The 12554-nt window shown below is 41.0% G+C and overlaps 1 protein-coding gene across 1 annotated transcript in view; it reads right to left on the bottom strand.

Annotated features, from left to right (window-relative positions):
- Nucleotides 1-11502, bottom strand: part of ADGB (androglobin) — a 106019-nt gene extending 94517 nt beyond the window's left edge. Inside the window, exon 1 of the mRNA XM_054062330.1 lies at nucleotides 11426-11502. Within this exon, the coding sequence (XP_053918305.1) occupies nucleotides 11426-11502 (77 nt within the window). The remainder of the gene's footprint in view (nucleotides 1-11425) is intronic.
- Nucleotides 11503-12554: the final 1052 nt, after the last annotated feature.

The following is a 12554-nucleotide window of genomic DNA, read 5'->3' on the forward strand; positions in this document are numbered from 1 at the left end:
TGAAACCCCAGAAAATACACTAACAGCATATATCTGATGTCACACTGACTACAGTTCTTGGCATGGCCAATACTAAACGGAAATGATTTGGTAACAGGAGATGATCTTTAGGTAACATCTGGCAGGTCAGTGAAGGAGGCTCAGAGTTGAAACTTTTATCCTTCTTTCTTCCTTCAACTGCTCTGGATCCTTTGAATCTATGTGTACAGAAGTAAGAGCAATCTGAAGGAAGAGACAGGAGTGAAGAATCACGCATCTCATATTTCCCACTGGATACCGGCACTGGGACTGGGACACGGGAAGATGGCAATTTGAGGCTTTTTCCACTTAACAGGAAGCAATAAAGAAAATTTGCCCCTTCCTACAGATTGTTTCAGCAGTCAGAAAAAACAATTCCTGGCCCCACTAAAGGCTTCTGTATTAGGAAAAAGCAGGCAGGGAACAGCAGATGGATAACTTCTCTGAACATGTCCTGGGGAGAGGCTACTCAACTTTTTCTCTAATCTCTTCAGAACTCAAAGACCTTATTAATGGCAGAAAATTCTTTTAAACTCTAATCGCTGAAAGTTTTTCAAAAGTAGTATCTGAATATCTTAGAAATCCACAGCAGAAACCATAGCAACACTCAGGTTTATGGGAATCTGAACAGGATTTGGGAACTTTTGACAAATTATCAGTAAATCAGTTGGAAAATTATTTGCCCATTTTCTTCATCCCTAGTGCCATTCTTCAGAAAAATGATTAATAGAATGAGTCACAATCAGACAATCTAATAAGCAGGTAAGGCAAAACAGTCTTCTCTTTATAATTAATATAGTCAGGAGAAATTATAAAACAAAACCAAAATATGTACGCATTGTTTACAGTAACTTCCACTACTCTTATCTTGAACACTGGAGCCAAAGCTTAAAGGATTCTGCAGGAGAAATATACACTAGTCCAAATACTCAGAGTTCTCATGACTGGGGAGAGACTCAAGCCATGGATGCAGTTCAGGTACAATGACCAGAATAAGTAATTGTAAAGCATCTAAGCTGCAATGACAGTCATTTACAAAGCCTATAAAAATAGGATTTCTGGTCATTTTACTTTTGTTTACTGGAATAGGATTTCTTTCTCAAAAAGTACAGAGTGCTTTCCGTGTGAAGCTATATCAAACAGAAGTAGGGACAGAAAGAAAAGATCAATAACAACTGATTATTCTTTACAGGTGTATTATGTTTAAAGAGGTCTGTAATTCAGATGACTACTTTCAAGTGTAACAGTCTCATTTCTAAACATAGCTGGCATCCTAGTAGGTCTCAGATGAACTACTAATAGACTTCAAGAATACGCTATTTCAAATGTGCACATATTTGCTAAGAAAGAATGGTCACCTAGCCTCACATTTAGCCTTGCCAGCTAGAAGTTCACATTTACTTCTTTCTACTTGCTTGCATATTAATGAGAGGCTAGATATTAATTCTTGGTTTTCTTTCCAGGTTCTGATTCTATAGAGCCGAAGGACTGCTCTCAAAAAAGCTTTCAATATTGAACAGCAAAAAAAAAGATTTTACATATTTGAAAAAACACTCTTGATAAGAGAAGCTATCAGTTGGCTTGGAAGTCATTAATTTGCCAGCTTTTTGTATTCTGCAGCACTGGAGGTCGCTTAGACAGATTCAGCTGTAAGAATGCTGGGGAGATTGCAGCACCTCTTTCCACACTAGGGTTTGGTACTTCAGTATCTTTTAAGAACACAGCTTGTGCTTTGCTCCTTCTTCAGCATTTCTTCCTTGTTGGCTTCTGCAAAATCTTTTTGTGCCTTCTGTATGGCACCTGGCTAATTAACTACAAGCTAATAATGTCTGCATGGCAGAGCACCTCAATACTTCTGTGGATTTAGGTCAAGTAATTTACAAAGCACTTAGCGTGCGTTGATAAGAAAACGGAGAAATACCATTTCTTCAGTGGTTACAGAGAGCTCACAGAAAAAAATGAAGACCATTCTGTTTAAGTAGATGAATAATCCACGGCAAACAGTCTCTAATACGATATTTGAAGAATGTTTTCCAGTTTCAAACCACAATTATTATTATCTTTCTTTTGACAGCTCTTTTTGTGCTATGTAGTTCTGCTGAAAGCTCTTTTATACTGTTCATTGTAATAGACGTCTAGACTTCTGTAGCACAGTCTGCATAGAATCAACCAGTGGCTCATGTAAAGTGTCTGCCTGCAAGATCCTCTGACATTGCTCTGAGTTACATGGAAAGGAAAGCCTAAACCTAAGACTAGCAGGGAGCACAGTCTTTAGTGTGATACTGCCATTGGTATATTACTTAATACTTTCATGCCCATGAGTCCATGAAGTTTGAAATCTAGAGATAGAAGTAGGCTGAGCTCTAGGGGTTTGTTAATTTAATTAGAATTAACTAGGAAAACTAATTTGAATAGATCACTTCTTAATTAAAATGTAATCTAGTTAAAAAATTCAACTTACTGTTTGGTTTATATGCTATTTTAATATTTTTATCATATTTACTTGGGGAAGAATCCATTCTCTCATCACAAATCATGAAACTAAACAGAAGTTAAAGGCAGAAGAAAAGGAAAAGTAATAACAAATTGCCTACATAGATTAAATTTGTACTGCATTTACACACTGAAACATTTCAATGAATAAAGCACAGGTGCTAAAAGCAAGATCTTTCTGGCCAGAAAATGTTAACATCCCAGGTGTGGTTAACTTTATTTCTGAGACTAACAAAAATACTGGCCTTGGAAACATGAGTTAAGTAAAAAAACAACAGACAATAAAAGAAAGTAACTGAAAAGTGGATACTTTATGCTCACGAAAGACAATGCACTCTCCAGGAATGTTTTTAGATTTTCTGTTAGATTACAGTTTATGTATTAGTACAACAGTACAGCAAAAGAGTTTGCAGATGAATATTGATTCAACAAATAACATCTGATGAACAATCACAAATTAAAGAGTTTCACCCAAACAGAACCTAAGATCATAACAAGTTTATCCACGAGCCTCACTATGTCAGGAAAGTATGCATGTGCATGATGGTACAATTTGCTCAGTGTTTCAGATGGTTAAATTTTAGATCACATAGACACTTCTCCCTTCAATTCTTCAGTTGGACACCCTGGAATCCTTGAACTGCTTTAAGTTCAACCATCCACACCCAAAACAGCAAAAAATTTATCTGTTCAGTCTATATTCTCTAAATCACTGCTATACCTGAAACCTTAAGAATACTTACTTGAGGAACACATGTTGGCCTCGGTTGACTCCTTAACCTAGGCATACAGGAATTCAAGTATGAATTAGCAATGCAGCTACTCTTTTCTGTTTTTACTGCCCCAGGCTTTAATCTTAATGACAAACATTAGGTAATCCCAGGCTTTGGTGCAGAAACCTACTGACCAACAACAGTGCAGCAACCTGCTACTCACTGCAATCAATCAGACATACAACTAAACCTAAATAATTTCTTTCACACAGTCCTGGCTTCAGCCTGTCTCTGCAGATCCTTAAGGATTCATCAGCAGTAAATACTGCTTTTAGTTAATGCCCTCCCTAAAAAGAACTCCAGCACCACTCTGACCTGCTCCTACAGGAGAGACCCCTGCTTGTGCCACAGTCATCCCTAAATCACTTGCCTCTCTTAGCACCAACCACTAACTCCTCACTTTTATCCCTAATTAGCCAAACCCTAATTCAGATTTTCCATTGTCCTGGCAGATGCTGATGCCGATGCCTCATGTTTTAATTCAGAAGATCTGGCTTGATGACAGTTTCATCAAATTCATTTTAAAAGCATTTAAATTCATTATCCATTGTTACTAGCCAGAATCTCTTTCTGTGCCAACAAAAGATCAATTCTTATTCGCTACAGTCATTTAAACCTGGGAAGGATCAGATTCTCAGTAGTCTCTAATGGTGCAATTAAGGATAGCAGTTCTTTTGAGCTCTTTGGCCTGTCATCTCTAGCAACTGCCTAGTTCCTGAAGGGAACTGCTACCTAATTAGAGAACAGTAATGACGAGACCCAATGGAGCATCCTGCAGAGACCCATGTGAAGTCAGGCTTAGCAAGTCCAAAGGAATTTTCCTGCGTTCTGCATATGCTTCTGAGGTCCCACTCCAGCATCACAATATATCCACCAATAATCACTGCTGATTTTCCACAGCACAGCTGCACTGTGCTGACTATTGTTAGCTTTTATGGGTGGAAAAAAAAGAAGGCTGATCTCACTAGAAACCAAGTAGAGCAATTTTAAGGTTATCAAAATATACCACCCAGATGTTTGTACATGTTACTCTCAGAGGGCTACTGCATTAAAGCTATCCACAAGAGTTGAAATTATAACACTAATTCTTTGTTATAAGCATTGACAGCTCCCAGGATTTTTTTTAAAAAACTATTTCCAAAAACTATTAGCCTCTTTTCTTTCCTATACTACTGATATTTCTATTTAGTATTTCAATCATTGCAGACGTATTAAAAAAAATAGCACTTACTATCAGAAAGACAGTATTAGGCAAAAGGCAAAATATTTTTTACATTTTTATTCCTGCAACTGCAAGTTGTACTGAAAAATAAAACAGGTATCCTCAGGGAAAACCTACCAAGCAATAACCACAGAAAAGTAAACTGATACAACAATGCTTTTCCTAGGCAGCCTGCAAACATCCATTCCTCTTTCTGATACAGTAATACCAACATTACTTAAGTTCTCATAAACATACTGAAAATTTGTACACCAGAAGCTGTCTCTGTCTTGCAAACACACCAAACTAAGCAACAGAATGAGTGTAAATAAACATCAGAGAAATACCTCATAAGTAATTATATGTCCACATTGTGCGTATGAGATTTACTTCTCATTTCCACAACCCATTAAAAGAAGACTTGTTAAACTGCCTTTGATGAAACAGTAATGATCATTACTAGTATTTGCCTATCACTGGGAGAAAATCATTATCTGAGGAAACACAGCAATTTCTCCGACACAGGGACTGCCAGCCAAAATGAGATCCAAGTCATAGGGCTATACAGTACAGTTGTTTTATTGTCATTTTCAGCAATATTTCTCAGCAATTATGAATATTAAGAACAGTAGTCTTAATCATTTTGTCCCAGAGTAGACTCCTGCAGAATCAACTCAGTACTCTGCTGTTTTTTCTTGACAATTATATAGATCTAGCCTTAAATCATCAAATTGAACAATGTCTGCATTTGGGGCTAGAATTGTACTGTCTAATGAATGAATGACATTTACATCTTCTCATGGATCTGCAAGCAGAGACTATCTGTAACATGATACAGAAATCCCTTACTATACAGCATCTTTCTATTTCCAAATAAATACATAACATGTCAATTTGTCTGCTGTCAATTGCATCCCCACCATTCTGTGATCACAAATTCCATGACAAAGGATAATGCACTCTAGAAGCAATGTCAAAAATTGAAAAGTTATACATAGCCTCCATTTTGAACAAATCACCATCTGTAGTTCTAAGCTTTTGCCATAAGCCTGATCAAAATAAGAAGCTTTCTGTAGTCTTAAACTGACTATAGTTCAAAACTTAAAACTGCCTAACTGCTTGCTCTCTCCATAGAAATTCTGTGGCTTACAGCAGTGGTCTCCAAAGTGGGGTACACACACAAGGAAGAAAACGTTAGAACTTCAGTAGTGCATGTATATAATTCATAAATAAATAAATATACATATATTGGGGGAGGGGGCTCTAAAAGCGGTGCACGACCTAAAAATCTGGAGACCACTGGCTTATAGCATGACTAAAGAAAAGAAGTATGTTCCAATTTTTCAGTCCTTTCAAAAATGCTAAAATGTCTTTTTGATATTGAGTTTGGAGTATCAATTCCAGTCCATTTGGGAAACCAAGCTTTCAGCGGAATGAAGACCTTATTGAGACTGAACATTGTACTAGAACAGAGCCTTTAATCAATTCAGAAGGCTCTTATGACTTACATAGGAAAAATATGATTGAAAATATAACAAATGTGGAATTAAAACTTTCAAATCTATTATGGCACCATTCTCTACTGTTTCATGAGAAAATGGGGCTCCTTTTCCTATAAAATGTTTGTTTCAAGACCAAACTTTACCTAAAAGTTTAGAACAAGCTGCCACTACAACTCCTTGATTTAAATCCATTATATACAGCTGAACAGATGCTAACATAAAATCTTTCCTGACAGATTGAACAGGTTTTATCAGGTTGGTTGATGAACTTGGCAAGACATGTATTGTCCAAAACAAACACTGCTTCATCCAGCCATCAAAAAGGCCTTAGTAATATTTCAGAATGATGAGAAGTCAGCAGGGATAGGTTAGTCAGGAAATTAATATCAGACTTGCTGTAACTTTAGATTTTTTGTGTCACAGACTTCCTGTTTTCTCCCTTCTGTTTATATATAAATATAAATAGTAATTGATACAAAATTGATACAAACACAAACAGAGGTGGTTCTGTATATTAAAAGCTGTTCCACCAAATAAGAATTTTTTTTTAAAAAAAGGTCACTTCAACTCTTCATACTCCTGAATGTTTTTCAAGTCAATAAAATGTTATATGGAATTGTATACAGCTGAGACTTACTCGTTTACATGGGCACTCCTTATCACAACGACAGCGTAGATAAACCCAGAAGACAAGACACAGTTTAGACAGAAGTTACAGGTTTAATGAAAGAAATTAATACAAGCTACATATTCTGTGTTATGAAGTTTCTGCATTACAATCGGGTTATTGTAATAGTTTCTTCCATAGTCTAGTAAACATAAGTCACTAAGCCACCATTATGACATCTTCAAGGCAGTGCACTTTATGTAAAATAGCCTTAGAGAAGGAAGTAAGTATTCCTGTGCTCTGATTTGTAACTAACACTCAATTAGCATTAGTATATGCTAGATATTAGTTCTATTGCAATTAGCTGATAATTGCAGAGCGAGAGAAAAATTATGTCTCCTGTCCTTTAGGTCCAACATGAGATTTCAAATATAAATCTAGTACATCTCCTGGATTCCATTTTAAAGGTGTTTCAGTAAAACTTAACACCATTCAAATAGTTTCTAATTAAATATTCTCACTTCAGCTTGACACTAGGAAAACAATTTTCTCATCTGATTTATCCATCATGGTCTTATTTAATAAAGCCTAAAGTAACAATATACTAAAGAAAAAGACAGATAATGTTCTAGATATTCTGATACAAATAACTAAGTTCACAAGAATTATTCTTTCATGAGTTATTATGTATAAGAGAGAATTAATGATTTTACTATAGAAGAATTATAGAATCACTTGGTTGGAAAAGACCTTTGAGATCACCGAGTCCAACCATTCCCGACCTTTACTAAATCATGTCCCTAAGTACTTCAGCTACCTGTCTTTTAAATACCTCCAGGGATGGTGATTCAACCACCACCCTAGGCAGTCTGTTCCAGTGCCCAGTAACTGTTTTGGTGAAGAAATTTTTCCTAATGTCTAATCTGAACCTCTCCTGGCACCACTTGAGGCCATTTCTTCTCATCCGATCGCCTGTCATTTGGGAGAAGAGACCTAACACCCACCTTGCTACAACCTTTCAGATACTTCTAGGCAGGTATAAGGTCTCCCTTCATCCTTCTTTTCTCTAGGCTGAACAACTCCAGTTCCCTCACTCACTCCTCATTAGACTTGGTCTCCAGCCCCTTCATCAGCTTTGTTGCCCTTCTCTGTATGCAGTCCAGCACTTCAATAGTGCTGGGGCCCAAAGTGGTGAGGGGCCCAAAACTGAACACAGTTCAACTTGTCAACCAACCAACACTCCCAGGTCCTTCTCTGCCAGGCAGCTTCCCAGCCACTATTCTCCAAGCCTCTAGTGTTGCACGGGATTGTTGAACCCCCTACCACTACTCTCAGCCCATCGATCCAGCCTATTCAGATCCCTCTGTAGAGCCTCCCTACCCTCAAGCAGATCGACACTTCCTCCCAGCTTAGTGTCATCTGTGAATTTACTAATGGTACATTGAATCCCCTCATCCAGATCATTGATAAAGATGAACAGGACTGGACCTAGCATTGAGCCCTGCAGCACACTACTTGTGACCGGCCTCCAACTGGATTTAACTCCATTTAGCACAACTCTTTGGGCCCAGCCACCCAGATATTTTTTAACCCACCAGAGGGTACACCTATCCAAGCCAGGGGTAGCCAGTTTCTCAAGCAGAATACTGTCAGAAGCAGTGTCAAAGGCTTTACTAAAGTCCTGCTAGACTATACGCACAGCCTTTCTGTCATCCATCAAGCAGGTAATCTTGCCATAGAAGGTTAGTTTGGCAGTACCTGCCTTTCATAAACCCATGTTGACTGGGCCTGATCACCTGGTTATCTCGCATGTGCTGTGTGATAGCACTCAAGATGACCTGCTCCATAACCTTTCTCAGCAGCAAGGTCAGACCAACAGGCTTGTAGTTCCTTGGAACTGAGCCTTCTTGTAAATGGACATAACATTTGCCAACCTACAGTCAAGTGGAACTTCCCCAGGCAGCCAAGACTGCTGGCAGGAAAAAAAAAAACAAACAACTCTCCAAAGAAAAATGTATCTCAAATTAATGGAACAGATAAAAAATTCTCACACTATAAGAATGCTGATCAGGGGCAAAACCTGAAATATTGGACAAAATCTTTTGGATGACAGCCCATTCAGTTTCACATACACTGGGAAGTAAGAGGATAATTTTTTCTCAAACTGTGCTAAAAAAATAAAAGTTTATCTGACAGCTTAGATTACATCAGAAAAAAAAATTATAAACTGCTTGAAGCAGTAAATATGAGAGGCTGCAGGGCTGTGGATAAAATAAACAAACAAACAAGGTTAATATGCAAAGGGATGCAGTGAAAAGGGAGGAATTACAGATACTGGGAATCAAGGTGTGAAATACGGAATGGAAGTATGAAAAGATGAAGTAATCTACTTCTTAGCAAAGGCTGGGAAACTGGATATGAAATAAGTACAAAGGGGCATTTGATGACCGATTTCAAGAAAGAAATAAGTGATACAACTGAAACTTCAATTCATGGCAAGAAAAAAAATGGGCATAGGAACACACATCAGATACCTTTTTCATCTGAATCGTGCCAGTGTCGTACATGCAAGCTTACAGTAGGGTAAGAAAGCTGCCCAAAACATAGAACTAGAACTCAAAATAGCAACAATGAAATGTATTCTATTTATTTATTTATTTGTCTTTGCACGAAGAAACATACATTTTCACAGAAACGTACAAATTCACACTAATGTTATACTTAATTTCTGCAGATTCATTATATCATAAAGCAAATGTTCAAGACATTGGGAATTGTGTTTCTCCTTTGTAAATGAAATTGATGCGCTGTAAGAGGCGTTAACCATTGTGCCCTGAGAACTTCAGCTATATAGCTTCCTCTACCTGATGAAAAAGGTGGGTGCATATTTCCAAAATTGTTGTCCTTATTCACAGTTTTGATGTTCCTTTAAACTCAAACAACATTTCAGTGAGCACTTAATTTCTGCCAAGTCCTGACCATAAATTGAATGCTTTGTACTGTGAGCTGCGGCCAACGTGCTGACCCTCACACACAGAAACAGTCCTGTTGCAAAGTGGCTATCCTGCCTGCCATGTGCTCTGTGATCTTCTCATTCCTGTTGGTGTCCTCAAGGTCTGAGGCACCCTGTCTGCTAGACCAGGCATCGTCCAAGATACACACAGTATCATTTTGGCAGGATGATGCTGCCGGACAGGTGCATAGGAAAAAGAAAGTAAAACTTCCACATCAAGCTGGACTATCAGTTTAAATGAAGAAAATAAACAAAAACCAAACCCCACTTTGCAAACTGAAACTACTTTTAATTAAGCATCCGCTTGAGTAAGTAAACCTTCTTAGTATTAGTGATTTCCACCTACAGAACTGTGGCTAAGCACCTCCTTGCTTGGAGGGGTGTCCAGAGGTGGCCACAAAATTGGTGAAGTTTAGAGAGGAAGCTGCATGAGGAGTGGCTGAAGTCACTTCGTCTGTTCAGCCTGGAAAAGACTGAAGGGAGACCTCATCGCAGTCGACAGATTCTTCACAAGGGAAAGGATCTCTTCTCTCAAGTGACCAATTATAGGACCCGAGGGAGTGGCAGGAAGATTTGCCAGGGGAGGTTTAGGTTGGATATTAGAATCATAGAATTACAGAATAGTTCAGGTTGGAAGGGACCTTAAAGATCATCCAGTTCCAACTGCCCTGCCATAGGCACGGACACCTCCCACTAGACCAAGCTGCCCAAGGCCCCATCCAACCTGGCCTCGAAGACCTCCAGGGACAGGGCAGCAACAACTTCCCTGGGCAACCTGTTCCAGTGTCTCACCACCCTCATTGTGAAGAAATTCTTCCTTATATCTAGGCTAAATCTACCCCTCTCCAGTTTATACCCATTGCCCCTAGTCCTGTCACTCCAAGCCTTTGTAAACAGTCCCTCCCCAGCCTTCTTGTAGCCCCCTTCAGGTACTGGAAGGTTGCTCTAAGGTCTCCTCCGAGCCTTCTCTTCTCTGGGGTGAACAATAGCAACTCTCTCAGCCTGTCATCTATGGGAGGTGCTCCAGCCCTCTCACCATCCTTGTAACCCTCCTCTAGACCTGTTCCAACAGCTCCATATCCTTCTTATGTTAAGGATTCCAGAACTGGACACAATACTCCAGATGAGGTCTCACAAGAGAGGAATAGAGGGGCAGAATCACCTCCCTCAACCTGCCGGCCATGCTGCTTTTGATGCAGCCCAGGACAAGGTTGGCATTCTTGGCTGTGAGCGCACGTTGCCGGCTCATGTCAAGTTTCTCATCGACCAACACGCCCAAGTCCTTCTCTGCAGGGCTGCTCTCAGTCACGTCACCTCCCTCTGTGTACTGAAATTGGGGACTGCCCTGACCCATGTGTAGTACGGCCTTGCACTTGCCCTTGTGGAACCTCATATGGTTCACATAGTCCCACTTCTCCAGCCTGTTCAGGTCCCTCTGGATGACATCCCATCCTTCCACCGTGGCAACTGCACCACTCAGCTTGGCGTCATCTGCAAACTTGCTGAGGGTGCACTGGATCCTTCCCTTCAGGGAAAGGTTCTTCACCCAGAGGGCGGTGGAGCCCTAAGGCAGCTCCCCAGGGAAGCAGTCAGGGTGCCAAGGCTGACAACAATGAAGAAGCATTTGCACAACGCCCTCGGGCCCAGGGCGTGAGTGTTGCGGTGACCTGTGCAGGGACTCGACCATTCTCGTGGGTCCCTTCCAAGCCAAGACATGCAACGACTCTTCCTCACTCCCTCTCCACGCCGCCACCCAACCGCGGTGCGGGGCCGGCAGCCCTCATCCCGCTCCCTCCCTCCCTGCCCCGGAGCTCTTACTCTTTGATGGTGACGCCCTGCACGGTGGAGCTGGTACGGCTGCCGAGCTCCCTCTTCTTGCTGCCCTTGGCGGCCATGGCCGCTCGCCGGCCGCGTCCCGCGCGTTGCCGGGAGACCCGGCCCGGCCCGGCCCCGGGGGGGGGGGGGGGGGGGGGGGCAGCGGGCACAGGGGCATCAGCTTGGAAAAGACTTTGTAGATCATCGAGTCCAACCGTACGTGTCCACTGCTAAACCATGTCCCCAAGCACCTCATCTACCTGCCTTATAAACAGCTCCAGGGATGAGGACTCAACCCCCTCCCTGGGCAGCCTCTGCCAGTGCTTGGTAACTCTTGATAACTCTAAGTCACCTCTGAGCCTCTAAGCGGCTTCTCCAAGAAAACTGGTATAATTGATATAGTGCCAACAGGGGAAACACCTTCCAGTAGCTGAAGGGGCTACAGGAAAGCTGGGGAGTGGCTGTTTATAAAGGCTTGGAGTGACAGGACTAGGGGCAATGGGTATAAACTGGAGGGGGGCAGATTTATACTGGACATTAGGAAGAATTTCTTCACTATGAGAGTGGTGAGACACTGGCACAGGTTGTCCAGGGAAGCTGTGGCTGCCCCATCCCTGGAGGTGTTCAAGGCCAGGTTGGATGGGGCCTTGGGCAGCCTCATCTAGTGGGAGGTGTCCTTGCCCATGGCAGGCGGTTTGGAATTATCTGATCATTAGGGTCCCTTCCAACCCAAACAATTCTGTGATTAAAAAAACAAACAAACAAACAAAAAAAACAAACAAAAAAAAACAAAACAAAAAAACCCCAAACGGAATGTCAGGATAGGCAAACACAACAGGAATGAAAAAATTGCAGACAGATTACAACCTAAGTTTTTCAGAGACTTTAAACTTAATAAGAGAGACAGGATGGTGACTCAACCATCTTCCTGGGCAGCCTCTGCCAGTGCCCGATAGCCCGTTTGGTGAAGAAATTTTTCCTCATGTCCCATCTAAACTTCCCCTGATGCAGCTTGAGGCCCTTCCCTTTTGTACTATCACCTATCACTTGGGAGGAGGGACCAACATCCACCTTGCAGCCACCTTCGTGCTGAAGGAACCAACAATCTGGCATAGAGTGCATTTTGTGGGAA

This window comes from Cuculus canorus, chromosome 3 (genome assembly GCF_017976375.1).
Source record: "Cuculus canorus isolate bCucCan1 chromosome 3, bCucCan1.pri, whole genome shotgun sequence".
In the NCBI taxonomy this organism is placed as follows: domain Eukaryota; kingdom Metazoa; phylum Chordata; class Aves; order Cuculiformes; family Cuculidae; genus Cuculus; species Cuculus canorus.